The 18,479-nt window shown below is 33.6% G+C and overlaps 1 protein-coding gene across 2 annotated transcripts in view; it reads right to left on the reverse strand.

Moving 5' to 3' along the window:
* Positions 1 to 449: 449 nt before the first annotated feature.
* The window catches only part of FYB1 (FYN binding protein 1), a 144,110-nt gene continuing 126,080 nt past the window's right edge, over positions 450 to 18,479 (reverse strand). For both annotated transcript variants that reach the window (XM_045566318.1, XM_045566317.1), the window contains 6 exons: positions 17,588 to 17,654; positions 14,599 to 14,698; positions 13,544 to 13,706; positions 5,521 to 5,554; positions 3,405 to 3,445; positions 450 to 2,490 (listed from right to left, as the gene is read on the reverse strand). In XM_045566318.1, the coding sequence (XP_045422274.1) occupies positions 2,468 to 2,490; positions 3,405 to 3,445; positions 5,521 to 5,554; positions 13,544 to 13,706; positions 14,599 to 14,698; positions 17,588 to 17,654 (428 nt within the window). In that variant the 3' untranslated portion in view covers positions 450 to 2,467. The remainder of the gene's footprint in view (positions 2,491 to 3,404; positions 3,446 to 5,520; positions 5,555 to 13,543; positions 13,707 to 14,598; positions 14,699 to 17,587; positions 17,655 to 18,479) is intronic.

Raw genomic sequence — 18,479 nt, forward strand, 5'->3', positions numbered from 1 at the left:
TAGAATGACCAAAGAAATTAAAGATAAAGAAGAGGGGGGCGGGAAGAGACAGGGGAGAGAGAGAGAGACAGAGAATGAAAAAGAATGAATTGTGGAGGAAGAAGACTCCAGAAAAGGCGGGAAGAAATGGGATCAAAGATTGTGGTTTTGAATCTGAGATGTGGCATCTTACTCTCTGGGACAGTGTTTGGATATAGGTTAAGGTTGAGGATTGTAGGGAGTTGAAGGGAATGCACTTGGTTATTTCAATTTCTAAAACCAAATAGGAGGCAAATTACCAAAAGCAATGCTGGAAGGTTTGCTTTTAAACAGGAGGTACCCCAACTTCTAAGGCTGAGCAAAAAGAGGTAAGGATGGGTCCAGAGAAAGACTCTTTTGTAGGTGTAGGATCAAGTTAAGGGAGAGAAAGGCTGATGGTCTTAATTTTTTTAATGAAGTAAGAGGCAAGGTTTCTTCTGAAGGTATTATTTATTTGTAGCTCATCTCACATGACAAACTTCCATACATAAAACTATAACAGAAATAATATTCAGTATATTAAAATTAATGTTTCAAATATATCTTTTATATTAAGATCATTATCTACTATATAAATCTTCCATAGGTGTGTATGTGTCTGTTTCTTGGTGTATAAACCAAAACTCGGAAAAATTCTCTTGATCTAACTTGGAATTTTAAAAACTGACTTTGTATTTAATTTACGCTATTCTCAGTCAGAAAAAAGAATTACTGAAACTGTGTATTATGTATATTTGCTACTAAATTTAACAAACAAAGCTCACTTTTGAACCAGGTAATTTTATCCAGTATTAAAAGAAATTCATCACATGGGCATATACTGGCAAACCCTTTTTAAAAGTAGACATCAAAGTATTTCATAATTGCAGAGAATCTTTGAAAGGAGTAGCTTCTAATCTGGGGGCCTCAGACTCCAAAATCTATATATTTAGCAGTGGAAGGTGATGACTTATTTTCAAATTTCAAAGCACCTAATGGAAATCCCACTTCACCCCTGTGAAAGTTTTGAGTTCCTTTAGTTATTTGAAATTATTTCAATTCAGTAGGGCCACTTCAGAAACTCCACTGGGCTTTTGCAGTATTAAAATGTGGATAATGCATTAATCAATATTTAATCAATGAGTTTTTAAAATAGACAAAAGCTTCTGAAACATGGGACTGGAATAGGAGGATTATACAAGCCTGAGGCAATTGGTAGCGAAAGAGTCGGGAAAAACTGACTTAGTCTAATCCTGTAATTTACATATGAGGAAACTGAGAGGATAAATAATTTATTGAATATCACATCATGGTTCATTAGTAGGAGCCAGCATTAGGATTTGCTTATTTTGTATTTTAGAAGTTGTGAAAAACTTATTTAATATGTTATTTTCTAGGGTGTTTTCCATTTTTTATCATAGTGTTTAGTGTTCTTAGCATTGGAAACTCAAATGCTTCACATTTTGTTTTGGGGTTGCTTTGGAAATGAGTATCAATAGGGAACAGCCCAGTCCAAACACTAGGGTTTATTACTTTGTACTCCCTCTGCTGGCCAACTTTCCAGTAAAGTGGTTAAAAAAAAAAAAGTTCTGTAGAGGTAATTGAACACAAAAACAAAAATTTTAAAAGCATCTTCATTGTAAGGAAGAGGTGCCATAAAATTCAATTTAGTTTCAGGTTCATTCTTTCATTCTTCTTACTGTTAGGGTTATCCTCATTCAGAACTACTCTAGCTAATATTGTAGTACTTCAAACAGTACAGAATTAAACTGTTAGCAAATGAATCTGCAAGCAAAAAGGTATTTTAGACTTTTCTACGGTTTACTCTTAGATGTCCATATTAAATGCATAACATTCTTATCAAATAATTAACATATATATACAATTAACAAATTTGGACAAACTTTATACAAAAGTTCTGCTACTACTGTAATTTGTGAAAACATTTAGCTCACCAGCAGGAGATAAGACAGCACTACCTTTTATAAGATAGATAATTTGCATAGAGAATATAAGATATAATCATAATTAGAGGTGTAAACAATAGTTTTCCTTTTTGGGGAATGTTTTAAAATTCTCTTCCTTATGTTTTTCCTCCTTATGTTTTTTTCAGACAGGATAATCATTTCTGCTTGAATAATTTTTCTTTTTCTTTTCTTTTTTTTTTTAATGAGTGGGGGGATTGTCTATTGATGATCTAAAAGAGATACATTCACAATTATAGCTAAAGCAGAAATGGGATATTTAATAATTCTTGTATCTTGCTAATGTATCTTCTGAGATGCCGATTAAGCAGAGAGATTATTTTCTATGTTTGAAATTTCAAAACTTTACAAAGATAATCAGAATTTCATAACTAATGGTAATAGTTTTGTGCGTTCATTTTCTATGATATCCAATAAAATGCCAATTAAAACCCAGACTTCACATTGGCACCTAAGGAATACAGCAGAATGACCAAAGCTGAGTGTTAGTCATTGTCATAGATGCAACCTGAAAGAAAAAAAATGCAAATTTAAATATAGTTATATACAACATACTTTTTAAGTGTTCCAAGGTTGGAAATATGGGTGATTCATACTCTCCTGATTTAGGGATAAAAAAAGTAGAAGTGGCTCATTTTATTAAAAAAATGAGTTAGGCTGGTCCGAAGGTAGTGAGTTATCTCACTTGATTGTTCACAGTCAGTTACAGATTGAACTCCTTGTTCTACTACTTTCCCCCTTCCTCACTACTGCACTTGACTAGTCTAAAAAAAAAAAAAGTGAGTTAAATGGAAAGCCATATATTTAATTTTCATTGTTTAACATACAATTTCAACAAAATTTCTGGACAGATTTATTCTCTATCAAAATGAAACTCCAGATTATTTTCTTGTGTCTGGCAATTAATCAGATGTACTTTTTGGTAGTCATTCTGTAGAGGGCTGAAAATACTAAATATCAACAGAATCATAAATTTTAAAGATTAAAGGGCAACATGATTAGCACTATGCTCCATTTCAGTTAGATTCATTTTTAGATAATAATTTAGATATATATGATGTTTATAGAATACCAGTATTATTGGTTATGAAATTAATACCTATTTATTGGCCAAGTATGCAAATTTATTTGGATAAAAGAAATTCTTAAGATTCACAGTACAATGAAAAGTTTACCAAATATTTTTATACTTCTGTTTTCAAAGTAAATAAAGGTTTATTTCTTGATTTCCAGTCCTGTGTGAAATGTGTTTTTCTTTTCTCCCCCTTAGGCCAGGGCATTTATCTTTTCTAATATTTTCAAGTGATTCACATTCTGATCAGATTGGAAGGCTCTAATTAATCCAATAAGCTATTTTTAGTATTTGTAAAAACAGTAAATTCACTGTTACTATTCTCTGTGATGGTGCTGTATGAGACTTACCATCAGCAATATCATCATAGATCTCTCCATCATCTCCATCACTGTAAATGTAGAAAATACATATATATTTTTTAAAAAAGTCTTCTTAACATTAAAGCAATATATAGAAGAAAAAGGTAATAGTATGAATTTATATAACACAATTAAGGCTTTAAAACATATTATGCATTTATAAGAAATGTCATATTCATCATCCCTTCTTTCATTGGCTTAATCTAATCTTCTGTTTTGGTCTACACAGAGAATAATTAACACATGCCTCGAGCACAGACTATGCCTTACTTATCTTTGTGAGAAATGTTTGTTGAACTGAACGAACTGAACAACAGTCACGGTGTGGGGCCTTAATTTAAAACTGTAATGGATTTTTATGTCTATTAACATCAGATTCATAATTTCACTTGAATCTCAAATGTTGAATGAAATACAATAATATTTGGCATAGGAAATGTCTATTATTTTCACGTTTCTAATTATAATTTTTAAATATTATAAAATACATAAATATTATTTACAGAATAAGTAGCCAACATATGGCTATTATGGTGATTCTTATATGATTCTAAAAATATCACTTATGATTATAGGCAGCATCCATAATAGTAGTTTTGGCTACTTACACACATTTTAGGTTTTGCCTGGCCCTGAATATTTGTAAAATATGCTATCCAACAAACATATTGAGTCCCTTCTATCTACCTGGAGACAGAAATATGAGTAAGACACAAACTTTGATTTTTAAGTACCTTATAATCTAATGGGAGAGAGGCACATGAGTAATAAAAATAGAAAGTATTATAAATATTAACATAGCCTTGAAATGTAGGACGGACTTCCAAAGTTCAGAAATGTAAGCTGGCTTTGTCACTTAAACCAGAGCCACTCTTTGCTGTACTATCTCTGTGCTCTACCATAGAAGCAGCAGGAGGCCCTTCCAATTGCTGCCAACTACGGCAGATGCTATGAGTTGCCTACGTCTTCTGTTTCAATCCTTTCTCTGAGATTGAGGGACGATTTGGCTAATGGAAATCTGATACACATGCAAACAGGACAGATTTTCCTGTCATTCACTCAAAAAACATTTATGAAGTATTCGCTTCAATAAGTGGTGAACCAATAATTACTTAGAGAATATACTTTCTAAATTCTCTCTTAATCAGCCTGCAATAATCACTGATGAAGATGTTATCCTATTACTTGCCATACATTCTTTGCTGAAAATGTATACCTTTCATGCAACAAAGCCTATTGAAAAGTCCCATGATTAATGCCCTGAGGAAAACAAAGGCATTATGATTATTTTTCTTTTGACTCTCTATGATTACAGTTTGCGGACAGACCTCTTCACATTGATTTGTCTTTCTGATTGGTGTCAGGTTGTTTATGGACACAGTTTGTGAATCCTCCTGGATCGTTTCATTGTGCTGAATTCTGTAAATCTTTGCACTGGTATATGACCTAATCTCATAATGAAGTTTAGTTTTTGCACTGGCTTACTTGGGACAGAATCTTACAATGTTTTGGGGGACTCCAAAGGCACACTAGTACCAGACTGTGACAGACTGTGACAATGTCTTGTTCATAAGAATAAAAGAATCATTGACCACTATCTTTTTTCTGGCATGTTTCCAAAAAAGGCAGCATAATACTCTACTATGCCTAGTGTGAGTGAAGAAAAGCCCTCAGTCAGGGGATAAATTATAAACTGTTAACAGGTGACATCAGTACCTACTGTATAGACACTAATTGGTCGTGAATTCATTCAGTTCAACTAAGTGCATGAGCAAGCAAAATACAAAGTATTAATGAAACCGTTAGTAGTTTTGGCCTGTCTTCAGTGTTTGCTGAGAGCACAGTGAATATATAAAACTGCAAACCATGAACTGTATAATGATGAATGAGATGGGCTTTTGCCTATTCAAAAGAGTAGCACTTTCTGAAAACATTAACTTTATTATGGATACTGCCATATTGACATTAGTATAGCATATTGTTTTTAAACTTACTCATGATAGTTCAGTAGGTTGCATTATTTTAATGATATTATCACACAATATTTTTAAGAAAAGGACACAATTCTTTTTACAAGTATAGTAGCAGATGAAAATGGACTTACTTATTTACCAGATAACTCCGAAGGACGTAACCGTCTATGAAGGAGAAAGAAAATAAATTTTATTAATAGTACAAGTTTGAAAAATCTTTAATATTTGTTTTAGAAAATTGAAACACAAGAGAATAATCACTGTAATATAATAAAATATATTGAATAATTATATCTATCTCTGAATATGACCCATTTTTCTTGTGTCTAATTTTCTCTCCATCCTTTCTTCTTTTCTCCTTTTCTCTCTCTCTGACTTGTCTTATTTTCCCTCCATTTACAATCTTTGCTCTTTTTATCTTTAAATAAACAAAAAAAATATTTTTTTTCTAAGCTACTACAGTGTTGTTTCAAATTTTAATCTATGTCTTTAAGATATAACCCATATAACACAATTTTAGGAAGAATTTAGTCAGCCTAGATTGCAAAAGTAGTTTATAGGGAAGTATTTTAAATACCACCAGATCTAAAACTTACCTTTTCAAATTTTGTTATATTAAGTAGAGTCAGAACTGTTTTCAATTCCCCTTTTAGATGCCCATGAGCTAGTGACTACGGGTGGAGAATGCATTTTACTGTCTTAATATACATTCTAAAATTTCTGGTACTCAGTATGGAAGAAGTTCCTCTGTTTTTGCCATTTGACAGAGTGTCAACATTTGCATTTCATCATTCATAGAACAGAAATATTATTAGAAGAACATATACCCGGGATTCTGTGATGCCCTGGTTAAATAGAAAATAAACCATATTTTGCATATTTTGTGCAAGAAAGCTAAGATTTTTTTTTAATTGTTGTTGTTTTTCAGCACCTTATATTTGCCCCTCATTGTGCAAATATTTTCCTAAGGAAAAATATGAACTATCTTTCTTGAGAAAATATCTGCTGACATCTAATTAATATTACTAACCTTTGAAATTGCTAGTTTTGTATTAGCATCTAAAATCTGTTGTATGCTAGAGATTAGTGTCATTTATTGCCTCTTCAATAGTCTCTAAATAATTTCTCTCACTGAATCCATCTATTGGTCTTGGTCCACTTTAGACCTAATTTTGGTTCTAAATCAAAGTCAATATGTTAAAAAATTACAAAGAGGAAGTCCATAAGCAAAGATTAATACAAGTGATAAACTTACTTAAATGTATTGTTGTTATATTGTCATTGTTTAAATATGAAAAAAGGTTTTTTTAAAGTTAGGATTATACAACTGAAGTTACAGATTCAAATTTAGGAGAATGAACTTTCCCTTGAAGTATTCCAGGCTAAAAAAAACTCCACCAAAATATCTTATCAAGAAGTTTACTACTTTTTAATGAAAACTGTTTATAAACATCATATTCGGAAAAGAATCAAAGTTATCTTTGAATTCTTATAATATGGAAATAATGCACCATGTATCAAAATGATAAAAGTACAAAAAAGTAATATATTTTATTTAGAGCATGAAAAATTATAGCATGTTATGTCTTTCTTTTCATTTCAATTAGAGCAAGAGTAGCAAAAATTACTAATGTAAAAACATCTACAATTAATATCTATGGCTCCTGGGTAGGTTTTGATATTACAGTTCATTTTATGTTAACAGAATTTCTTTTTAAGTTAAGGTATACATCATACTTTAACATAATTTCTAAAGGGGGGTAAGCTCATGTCTAACAAATTTAATTTTACATGTGTCTCTCAAAAAAGAAAAATCTGTGAAGATAACAAGCTTTTAGAAAGATTGTAGATTTTGTATCAGGGTCCCAATAATTGAAATCTCTTTATCTATATCTATATTTGGGGCTAACATGAAATTTGAAGAGTTCTCTACAGACAGTAATAGTCACAGACTTTTTTTTTTTATCAGTTAAAATTGGTGGTTCTGCTTTCATTTTGGATTTTTTCTTAAAATAAATTGAAATAAGAACAAAATAGTAAATGTTCCCATGTTACCATATTCATGTTTATGTTAATAATTAAAAAAGAATCATGTATATGAACTGAAGCATTTAACACTGAAGTCAATCTCATGTAAGCTGTTAGGACTTCATAAAGTCTTTGAACTAAAATTGGAAGATAGAAAACAAAAATGTTTAAGATATTATATACTGTTGACCAGTGCGGTGACTCACACCTATAATCAAAGTACTTTAGGACACAGAGGTGGGAGGACTGCTTGAGGCCAGGAGTTTGAGATCAGCCTAGGCAACACAGCAAGACCCTGTCTCTACAGAAAAGAAAAATTCAAGAAAATCAACAAAACAAAACAAAACAAAAACAGTTGCCAGACAGTAGTATTAAGGTAGCATCAAATATATCCCTGCTTTTTTTTTTTTAAACAAAAACAAAACCAAAACTCTCTAGGAAATTATGAGAAATAACGTTCAAAACAAAGAGCATGTAATCACCTTTTTTTAGAAATTGAAGATTTTTATTTTCTTATGCTTTTAGATAATGTACTTTTAAAAATTCAATTATGTTAAAATTGTGTAGATCTAAATAAAACACTATTTGTAAAGAACCCTAAAACAGTCCTTTACATAACCAAAGTTACTCATTCATGATATATAGTGTAATTACCTCAACTTTACAAATTAATTATAAAAAATATATTTGCTTAGATTCTCAAACCCTTATTCCATTCCCTCTTTTATCTCGCCTGTTCAAGAGTTCTAAGGAGCAGCTTTATCTTTTGTTGAACACTCTGTTGTTGTTGTGTGTTTGTGTGAGATACATAAACATCAATGCTTGGAAATGTTGATTAAGAAAATTGTACTAAGGAGCTGTGGATGGTACTGTGCCGCTGAGATGTTTCCAGAAATGAAGTGATAATATGGGGCTTGTTAGCTATAAAATGAGACTATTACATAGCATTTTTACAGAGTAAATGAATTTTAATACAGCACAGATTTTGCTGTCTAATACCATTAAGAATCTTTGCTAAAACTTCATTTATGAAAAGCATGGCTCATGACACAGTCAAAACAAATAACTTACCATAAATTTTTATATAATTTCTCCATTATAGTTCCTAGAAACAATTTTTCTTTTTTGCAGTAGGAAAATGTTCTCTTTGCTCACATGTTACATGTACATTAATCATACGGAATGTCAGTGAAAAATACAAACGTGAAACAAACAAACAAAAGCATGTTCTGTGCCATGTAGAATGGCTGCTATGTTTAGGGGGAGCCCGATGATATTGTGAGTTCTGGCACACCAGGGATTCTCACATATCAAATGAAATTATTATTTGGAAATCTCACATGTATAGAGCAGAACACAGTGGCTGGAAACAAATGTTTTGAAATATGTGGTGGGGTACAGTGAGTTAGGAAAGTGACACCCACCCCCCATATGTGCCAGTTAATTTCTCCTCCAAATGTTTGCTTGCTGCAGTGCAGAGTGTCTCAGAACTAATGACTCACCTTTGAGAAGGGTATTGTGAATATAATGTTACCAAAAAAATGAAAAATAATCTTTGGAAAAATAGAAATTATCTTCATCTAATATTTTCAAATTTTTCTTCTTAATAAAAATGACAACAGAATATTTCATCATTATTTCATTTGTTGTAGCCAACTCCAGAAATAAAGTTAAACTGACTCCATTTGGCCTCCTGCAGTTTAAAAACAATAAAATCATATTGCATAGATTTGCCCAAGCAAGTGGAACAATGTCCCGCTTCAAGGGAAAATGCTCATAATGTGATGAAAAGGAGAAACAAAATGTGGTGTATAATACTGAGTACAAATTATTATCTTAGTTTTATAAAAGTATTCTCCCTTCTCTTTTCTGTCTCTTTATAGTTGCTTCTGGGGCTTTATATCTGAACAACTTTTACAATTTCTAAAGTAAAAAAAAATTTTTCAGCAGTGAGCATGCATTTGTTTTAAAATTGAAAAAAAATTACTTAAGTAAAGAAATGATCAACTGGATTTGAAAGGATCTAAAGCACCTTTAAAATCCCTCTTTCTTTGATATCTAAAGGAAATGGAGAACATTTTGGCCACAGATGACTCAGTTCTTGTCTCATTCCACATTTTTTGTAGAAAATTTTTCTCCAATGACAGGAGGTGGGAAAACTCACAGCTTATGAGACATTGAGTTGTGGAATATGTGCAAATATTAGTGAGAAATCCTAAACATTTGGAAATGTGCCAGAAATATATATTTAAGATCTCAACACCTACATAGTACACGCTTCTACAAGTCAGTGGGTGAGACTTGATCAAATGTGATAATGTCTGTAAAATTGGCTTGTGCTCTACTCCACAATGGTGATGGATTATTGTACATGCCTTAACTTTTAATTTCTATCATTACCAACTTTAAGTTGAAGTAAGCTATGCTTTCTTTTCTTTGATGGATTAAAGAATGAAGAGTAAAGATAACATTAGCGTCACCACGGTGCTGGATTGCAAATGCCTTTGCTACTAATCAGAAGATGCTGAAACAGGGAACTGAAAGATTTAGAGGCTCCCCAGTAATATATAACAAGCAAACCATATTACTAAAGCTAAGAGACAGAACTGTATCCTAACAAGTTAGACTTTTCAACCGACTTCTTCCTGTGAGTGTCTATATATCAGACTTGCATCTGGCTATACAACTGCAATTTCCAAATTATTACATTCAATCCAGCAAGCCCCACACAAGGTGCAAGGCACTGTGCAGTATGTTGGCAATACAATGATGAGAACATTTTATTGAATAATGACAATTACAGCAGCAAAAGAAGTATAATGGAATTGGGGAGAGATTAATTGTGATGGGGTGGCTGGGAGTAGACAGTGGGGATGCTTCTAACTTTGCATGACAGCTGAGTTGTTTTTAATAGACAATTATGGGCATTCCAAGTTGAATAAAATAGCATAGTAGGATGAAACAGCATAGTTTATTCAGAGAATGACAAGTAAGTTGTTTGTATTTCTGGCGTGTATGATAGATGGGAAGCAGCAGTCGGTGAGGGTGAGTCATAAAGAGTTTTATGTGCTAGCTTAAAGACTTCATTTTTAAAAATAATACTTAGGTAACACTGTGGTGAGTGGATTAGACAGACACATCATTTGAAAGGCTATTGCAATTATCCAGGGGAAGGAGGGTTAAATCCACACAATCATCCCAGATTCTATAGAGGTGTGAAGAATGGATTAGAAATTAAAAAAATAAGAATGTCAAGAATCCAGCCCAAAGAAGGAATAAGCAGCAGGTTTGAAAAAAATGAAAGTGAAATTAAGTAGGTATGGTAATTAAATCTTGGAATAATATTTAACCTGAGAGGCAATAGCAGATGCTCCTAGCACCCCTCCCTTATGTCCTCACCCTTACCATTTGCGTGCTACAGAGCCAACTGATGACACTGGCATTTAAATTTTTTTTACTGACGGCTTTTCTCTGGCTTCCAGAACTCTTTGTCAGCTTGCTCAGCATCACGAATTACTCCCTCCCTGCCCATAAATAGGGGTGTTTCCCAGAAACACTTTCCAAATGTGGAAGCCAAAGGAAGACAAAATTCTGCCCAAAGAAAATCTTTATATAAAAAGCAACAGGTATGTAAGTGCTACCAATACAATCATCTGGTTTCCAACCTATTTGGGATGGACCCCAAAACCACCTGAGAATTGAAGTAGTTATCATTGAACTTGGAAATTGTAAAGTGCATTGGTACTACACCAGAAAAAAAAAAAAAGATAAACTGCAGAGTTAACATGAAACTCTTGACTGTAATCTACCAGAAGTTTATTAAATGTTTCCACTTCTGATTTTTAAAAGGTGATGAATTCTAAGAGGTCAGGAGCCCTCCAGTAGTTGCAATAGTACCTAGACTTATTGATCTTCAAATAGGAAACGATAGTAGATTATAAAAATATCCCTGAATGGCTGCTGCTTTTCCTAATTTTTTTTCAGCCACTCTTTTTTTTTTTGAGACAGAGTCTCACTGTGTCACCCCGGATAGAGTACGGTGGCATCATCATCATAGCTCACAGCAGCCTCCAACTCCTGGGCTCAAGCAATCCCCCTGCCTCAGCCTTCCAAGTAGCTGGGATTACAGGTGTGCACCACCACGCAGGCTAACTTTTTCTATTTTGTAGAGATGGGGTCTCACTCTTGCTCAGGCTGGCCCTAAGTCCTGACCTCAAGTGATCCTCCCACCACAGTCTCCCAGAGTGCTAGGATTACAGGCGTGAGCTACTGTGCCAGGCTTTGCTTTTCCTCATTCTTAAGGTCCACTGATTCCTAGGAAGACAGGAATCTCTTTTAATTTCTGTTACTGGTGCTATATCTATTCCTGCTTGTCTATACCCATACATGTTTGTTGATGAGGTCATCTATGTCCTTATTACTCAGGAACAGCACCAGCAATTACTTGGGAGCTTGATAAAATGTAGAGTATCATGCCATTTTTATAAAGGCAAGGTGGGGAACAAAAGTAAAAAAAAAAAAAATGTCAGACCTCACTTCAGACCTACTGAATTAGAATCTGCATTTTCAACCAGATCCCCAGTGATGTGTAAGTTGGACTAGCATCGCTTTAGACAGTATCTGTTGCTAAGCATAGGAGCTTAGGTCACCATGACGAGATTTTCTTCCACCATACCAGGGGCAAGATGTGCTTGTACCCTGGAGAGAGGTCTACATGACAAATATTAGGACAATTCTCTGCTGTGAAAAATGTGAAAGCATTTGGAAAGTACAGGAAAGAAAACATCATTTAGACTCATCACCTTATTCAGCCATAATTAACATTTTGACATAATTTCTTTCAGTTTCATTTCTTTTATTTGCATGATTTTTCAACATGGCTGTAAATCCTACCCCAAATTATTAATAAGTAGCCTTCTTATCTCTCCAACTATTATGTCATGAGAAAGTCATCACATTAGTATCATAATCATTAAAATACTCAATTGAGTATATTCATAACTTTTAATTATTTAAAAATCTTTGACCTTTTTAATATTTTTGATGACTTTTTAATGCATATAGGTTTTTTTCTGCATTTAAGGCTATTCCTTAGGGTAGATCCCCACAAATGCTAGTTTGAATGGGGGTTTTCTTGTCTCCTAGGCCTCTTTCTATACATTATCTCCAGTAAGCTTCAACTATTAATATTACACTGTCCCGCCCTTTATCTTTTGTATTCACATTTCATCTTTTCCTTTGAAAAGCCAACCACACACAACTTTATATCCATTTCCTCCACCCTTGAGTCACTGTGTTTTATTCTTGAAACTCCATTTCAGTTCCTGTCCCTGAGTCACCTTCCTACTATTAACATTCAAACTCCAAGTCCATGTTTCTCATGCAGATTAACCAAGCTGATATGGGGCAGCTGTGTTGGCCATCCAGTTTCAAATGGAAGACAACATAATTTTGAATTACTCTTCCTTGGACTTTCAATAGCTTCCTTTTGAAATTTGACAGAAATATTTCCCTCTGTCAGCTTTAATAGCTGATAAAGTTAAAGAGGATAGGTACTCTTTTATATTTATTTGGAATAGTATGTTGCACTGAATGTGTTCAAAGAGGAAATAAAAACAAGTGAATTTGCAAGGTAGGAAAACTGGAAATTCTAGGTGTGAAATACCCAGAATTCTACATAATTTTAAAATCACACCAGAGCAAGAGCCACTCACTGCTTTAGCACAGTGGTTCTCATGTTAATGTACATATGAACAAGCTAGGGAAGAAATTATGGTCACAGATGTCATCTAATTCCCAGAGCTCATGATTCAGCAAGTCAAGAGTGGGTCCAGGCAACTGAAATTTTAGTACACACACAAGGACTGTATTTTGAGAAGCACTAATTTGCCATTACCTTTGACCCTAGAGTGTATATATATAGTGGTGGTAAATGAAAAGAGACTGAAATAAAATACATTGATTTCAGCACAGCAAAATCTCCAGTTTCTGAATGTTTTCTATAGCTAACAAAGCACAGAGTAAAAAGAGTTGGTCACTACATGGTAAAAACAGAGTGGTCACTACAACTTGTTTGGTTGTTAAATTCTCCAGTGCCATATACAGGCAATGTAAGCAATGACTTACATTTTCCTTCTTCGTTTCTGCAGAGAACCTTTGTATCATCTGTGTTTTGTATAACTTCAAGAGATTCACCAGGTTTTATCTGTAGATCTCTGGTCCCCCACTTTTTAGAAGTTAAGGAGGCTGCAACTTTGGTTGAATAGAGGACTCTAATTTCACCATCATACTAGGAAAAGAAAGCAGAACATTTAAATTATTGGTTGATATGTATTATTATTACAGTAACTCATTTATTTTTTTTTTTATTTTTAAAAAATGAAATTTTTGTTCACTGGGATTTGGGAGTGGGTAATCAAAAAGTTTGGGTTTTTTTTTTTTTTTTTTTTTGAGACAGAGTCTCACTCTGTTGCCTGGGCTAGAGTGCTGTGGTATCAGCGTAGCTCATAGCAACCTCAAACTCCTGGGCTCAAGCAATCCTCCTGCCTCAGCCTCCTGAGTAGCTGGGACTACAGGCACATGCCACCATGCCCGGTTAATTTTTTCTACATATATTTTTAGATGTCCAGCTAATTGCTTTCTATTTTTTTTTTCTTTTTTAGTAGAGACAGGGTCTCACTCTTGCTCAGGCTGGTCTTGAACTCCTGAACTCAAATAATCCACCCACCTTGGCCTCCCAGAGTGCTAGGATTACAGGCGTGAGCCACTGCACCTGGCCAGTAACTCACTTATTGACAGATGTATTATGAAAGTCTTTGCTAAATAGTTCAGTGTTTTCAAAAGATAGGTAAGAACATTTAAGAAAATATCTGGGGGAAAACCACTCATAACCTCACAAATCTAATATAACAACTATTTTTAGTACCTTCTTATCAAGGTTCGAAGGACAACTAAATTTAGATGATTATCACAGTATGTATTTTGTGCATGTATTACAGCTTGCTTAATCTCTTATAGGAATAAATTTAAATGTAAAACAAAGTTTGTATAAAATAAAGGAGTTATGATGGCTAACTGTAATTTTGATTATTACACTTTTAAAGTGTGCATTTTGGAACTTAAAAATCATGGGTTTTTGCATTAGTCCTTTGAACTTTGTTTAATATTTAAATATGACATACTTTAAATTTTTTCCTGAAGTCTTTTTCTTCTTTTTCTTGCTTTTTTAGCTTCTTAGGGTCTTTTTCTTCCGTCTTAGACTTTCCAATATTGATTCCTTGACTAGAATGGCAGAACACATATACAAACAACACTTTGTTTAGAAAATATAAAAAGAATAGTGTATAAGAGAGATTTAATTCATAATATTAAATTTTTGCTAAATTTTGTTTTCCATTAATTCTTTTCCTTAGAAATCCAGTACTTATTGTAATAAATGATGACATTTCATAATGCATAAAGAAATTTTCAAAAGAATACAGATTGTGAGAGTTAGAATGGAAGTGAGAGATTCTCTATTTTACTGAGTCATATAAAATCACTGAGTCATAATTTAAACAGGGTTGCATATCAGTGGTTTTATATGATTCAACCTATTCTTCAACCGCCTCTCTATTTTCAGCCCTTCCCAGATGATTAAATGGCTTAACCAATGTCATAGAAAAGGCTTTTTTAAAAAGAACACTTTTTAAAAACTGACTTTTATGGCTTTACAAAGTTTATGTGCTAATTTTTTCACATTTATTTAAAACGGAGCCAGAGTATAGGTTAATGAAAAAATTTTAGGTAAAAGTTTAGATTTTAGATATTGTTAAGAAGGAACTTCTTAAAGAGGATGGCTAATATTCAATCTTTACCTTGATCATTTTATCAATTGTCCTTTTGTGGGTGTGTATGTGAGAGAGAGAGGTGCGTGAGAGAGAAAGAGAAACATACCCTAAGTATTTTGATCAATTAATGGACCTAATATTTAAAAAAAAACCCTAGAATCTAGGGATAGAAATTCACTGTATCTCATAGATACCAAACAGACCAAAGTCAATAACCATAATATAGGTGAATAAGTCTAAGAAGTGACTTTCTAGCCTGGCTATACATGGGATCATCTGGGAAGCTTTCAAAATATACCATACCCTTGCCCGATTCCTGGAAATTCTAATTTAATTTAAATTAATTTAAAATTCTAATTCAGTCTGAGTGGGGTCCAGGTACTAAAATACATATTTTAAAGGCTTCCAGGTGATATTAATTTGTAACCAAGGTTGGGAACTATTCACTAGGATTAAGTATGGATGTTAGGGAAGGGCTGTGAATCTCTTCAGAAGGGAATTTTAAAATTAGGATATGGTCAATTATTTGTTCTAAATATAGTATAATCATGGTTCAATAGTCATCCTGTAAACTAGCTCATTGTGTTTAATAGCCACAATAAAGCAACATTTAAAAAAAATTAGGATATGTGTGAATCATGAAACATTTTACACACTGGTGACTTTTATTTAGATAATTTAAGATAAAGTTTTGTTTGTAACCAATTTATTTAAAATATTAGATTCTTAATTTTTAAATCTTAGCATTTAGCCGGTTCACTGTGAGAACTGGCACAGTGTCCTGTCTGAGGGTCTGCATCTGCTCCCAGAACCTCCCGCCTATGGTAGCCTGGGCACTTCTGAAATCATTGCCCCAGATGAGCCCTCTGAGGCTATCAGAACATATGTGAAAGTTTAAAATGCCCTACAAATTATCTTTGAAAATAATGTATTAAAATTTATTTAAAAATAGAATGCCATGTTAGAGAACACAAACTTGTTTGTTTTAAACTCTGAAAATAAGAAATCGGGAAGAAAACAGTCCATATTAAATAAAGTTTCGTCAGCTGGGATTTATTTTGCTTGAAGAAAAGGGCCAGAGTGTGGCTCTGGATTTCTAAAGAGCTAGTTTATGGAATGTGGTGGCATTTCTACAGTAATATAAAACGAAAAAATGCATTGGAAACTGTCAAGGATTGAAACACCAATGGTGAGAAATATTAAAACTCGAACATATTACTAAGATTAGATTTTTGTTTCATGGAGAATTGAAAAAAGGAGAATGACTTTCTTTTCATCTTTCTTATTTGTTTTGCTTGTGGAACTTGATCTTCATCTATGAATGACAGCATATTTTCCCTTCAGATTCTTTGATCTTGATAGTCTTGCTAGTTCACTAAAATTAGTTTAACAACGTTGATAAAAAATAAATACTTTGGAGTTCACTCATGCATTTTTACCAGTACAGCTCAGAAGACACTACTTACTGTATTCCATTTATGTTACTTTCATCCTTTAACTTATCAAATATAAGACCTTTTCATTCATCTTTCTTTTTTCTTGAAAAATCTAGGGACGTATTATTGCTTTTATACACAGTATGTGATCACCTTGCACATTTATTGGTATATGAGAAGGCATCTTACCAGGTTTTCTATGTCAAAAGAATTTTCAACAGGATCTCCTTTTGTATTAACTGATCTAAACAGATTTTCATATAACATTAGCCTAAAATTAAATTGAAACTTTAGGTAAGCTGAAGAATGTCACTATTCACTGTTGACTGGTTTTTTTTTTTTAATTTGAATGAAACCTTTGAGATTCTGATGCTTTTATGAAAAAGAGACATACCTAAAAGCCCTTTTAAAAAACATCCTTTTTATTTTCCATAAAAGAGACCATCTTGTGGAGGACAGAGGTGGCTTGAACAAGATAAGTGAAGGCTGAGATGTAAGCTAAGAAGTATATTTAAGACAAAAAGGTTGGGGAAAATAGCAAAAATAAAGGGAGCAGATGACTCAGTGAGATCAGTTGTGATCAGGATGTCAAATATATTTTCCCAGTGGATGAATGAATAAATGAACGCACATGGGTGAGTCACAGGAGAGGTTGATCAGGAGACAAGGTGCAGAACAGGGGAGGGGGGGAGGGTATAGGGGAGGGGCAGGAGATTGGCGCTGTCCACTCACAAATGCAGCAGAGGGGTTAGAGATGGGATCAGAAAGAGACACAGCTTTAGAGAGGACAGAGCAAACATAATTGCACACAGTAGACACGCACCCCAGTGCATTTCATTTCAGTTGAATTTTTCTTGGGCAGTCTAATTTTCGTTACTTCATTGTAATTAAAGCATTTAAATTACCTCATCTCTGCTGGCGGAGCAGGGAAATCAGAGGTATCCACATCATCGTAAACTTCGTCTCCCATGTCTAATGAACAACAGAATACCAATGGTTGAACTATTGTTAGTTTAAATTTTGATATGAGCATTCAAGAATTTTCTTTTGTTTGATATGTATATATATATATATATATTTTTTTTTTTTTTTTTTTGAGAGAGAGTCTTGCTCTGTCATTCTGGCTAGAGTGCAGTGGCATGATCATAAATCACTACAATCTCAGACTCCTGGGTTCAAGTGATCCTCCTGCCTCAGCCTCCCTAGTAGCTGGGACCACAGGAGCATGTCACCACGCCCAGTTAATTTTTCTGTTTTTATTATTTATTAGTAAAGATGGGGTCTCACTCTTGCCCAGGCTGGTCTTGAACTCCTGAGCTCAAGCAATCCTCCCACCTCGGCCTCCCAGAGTGCTAGGATTAATGGGCGTGAGCCACCACTCTATCAATGATGTTTGTAATATATTGTTTCAGGGAGAATAAAAGAAATTTTCTTGGTTTCTGGGTACATTTCCCCTCAAAGCACTGTCTGTTCCTTAAAGGGGTGAGGTTCTTATATCCCTGGATGCATCTGTTAAATTTTCCTCAAAAAACCAGTATACCAGTGATCATAATTGTAACTATTGTTATCTAGAAGGAAAAAGAAAAACCCGTGGAGCAGTGACTGTGATTATTTGAAGATCTACAAGTGTGATGAGTAGAAGGAGTAGCAAATTGCTGACAAACAAATCAACATTACTGGCCATTGTGAGGATGAAGTGGAGCTTGAAATCAAGATTCTTATGGGATTTCAGGTGCTTTGGTAATCTATATCATTTTATTTAAATGTCCCTTCCTCCCTCTATCCCTCTGTTCCTTC

Source organism: Lemur catta, chromosome 12 (genome assembly GCF_020740605.2).
Source record: "Lemur catta isolate mLemCat1 chromosome 12, mLemCat1.pri, whole genome shotgun sequence".
Classification (NCBI taxonomy): Eukaryota; Metazoa; Chordata; class Mammalia; order Primates; family Lemuridae; genus Lemur; species Lemur catta.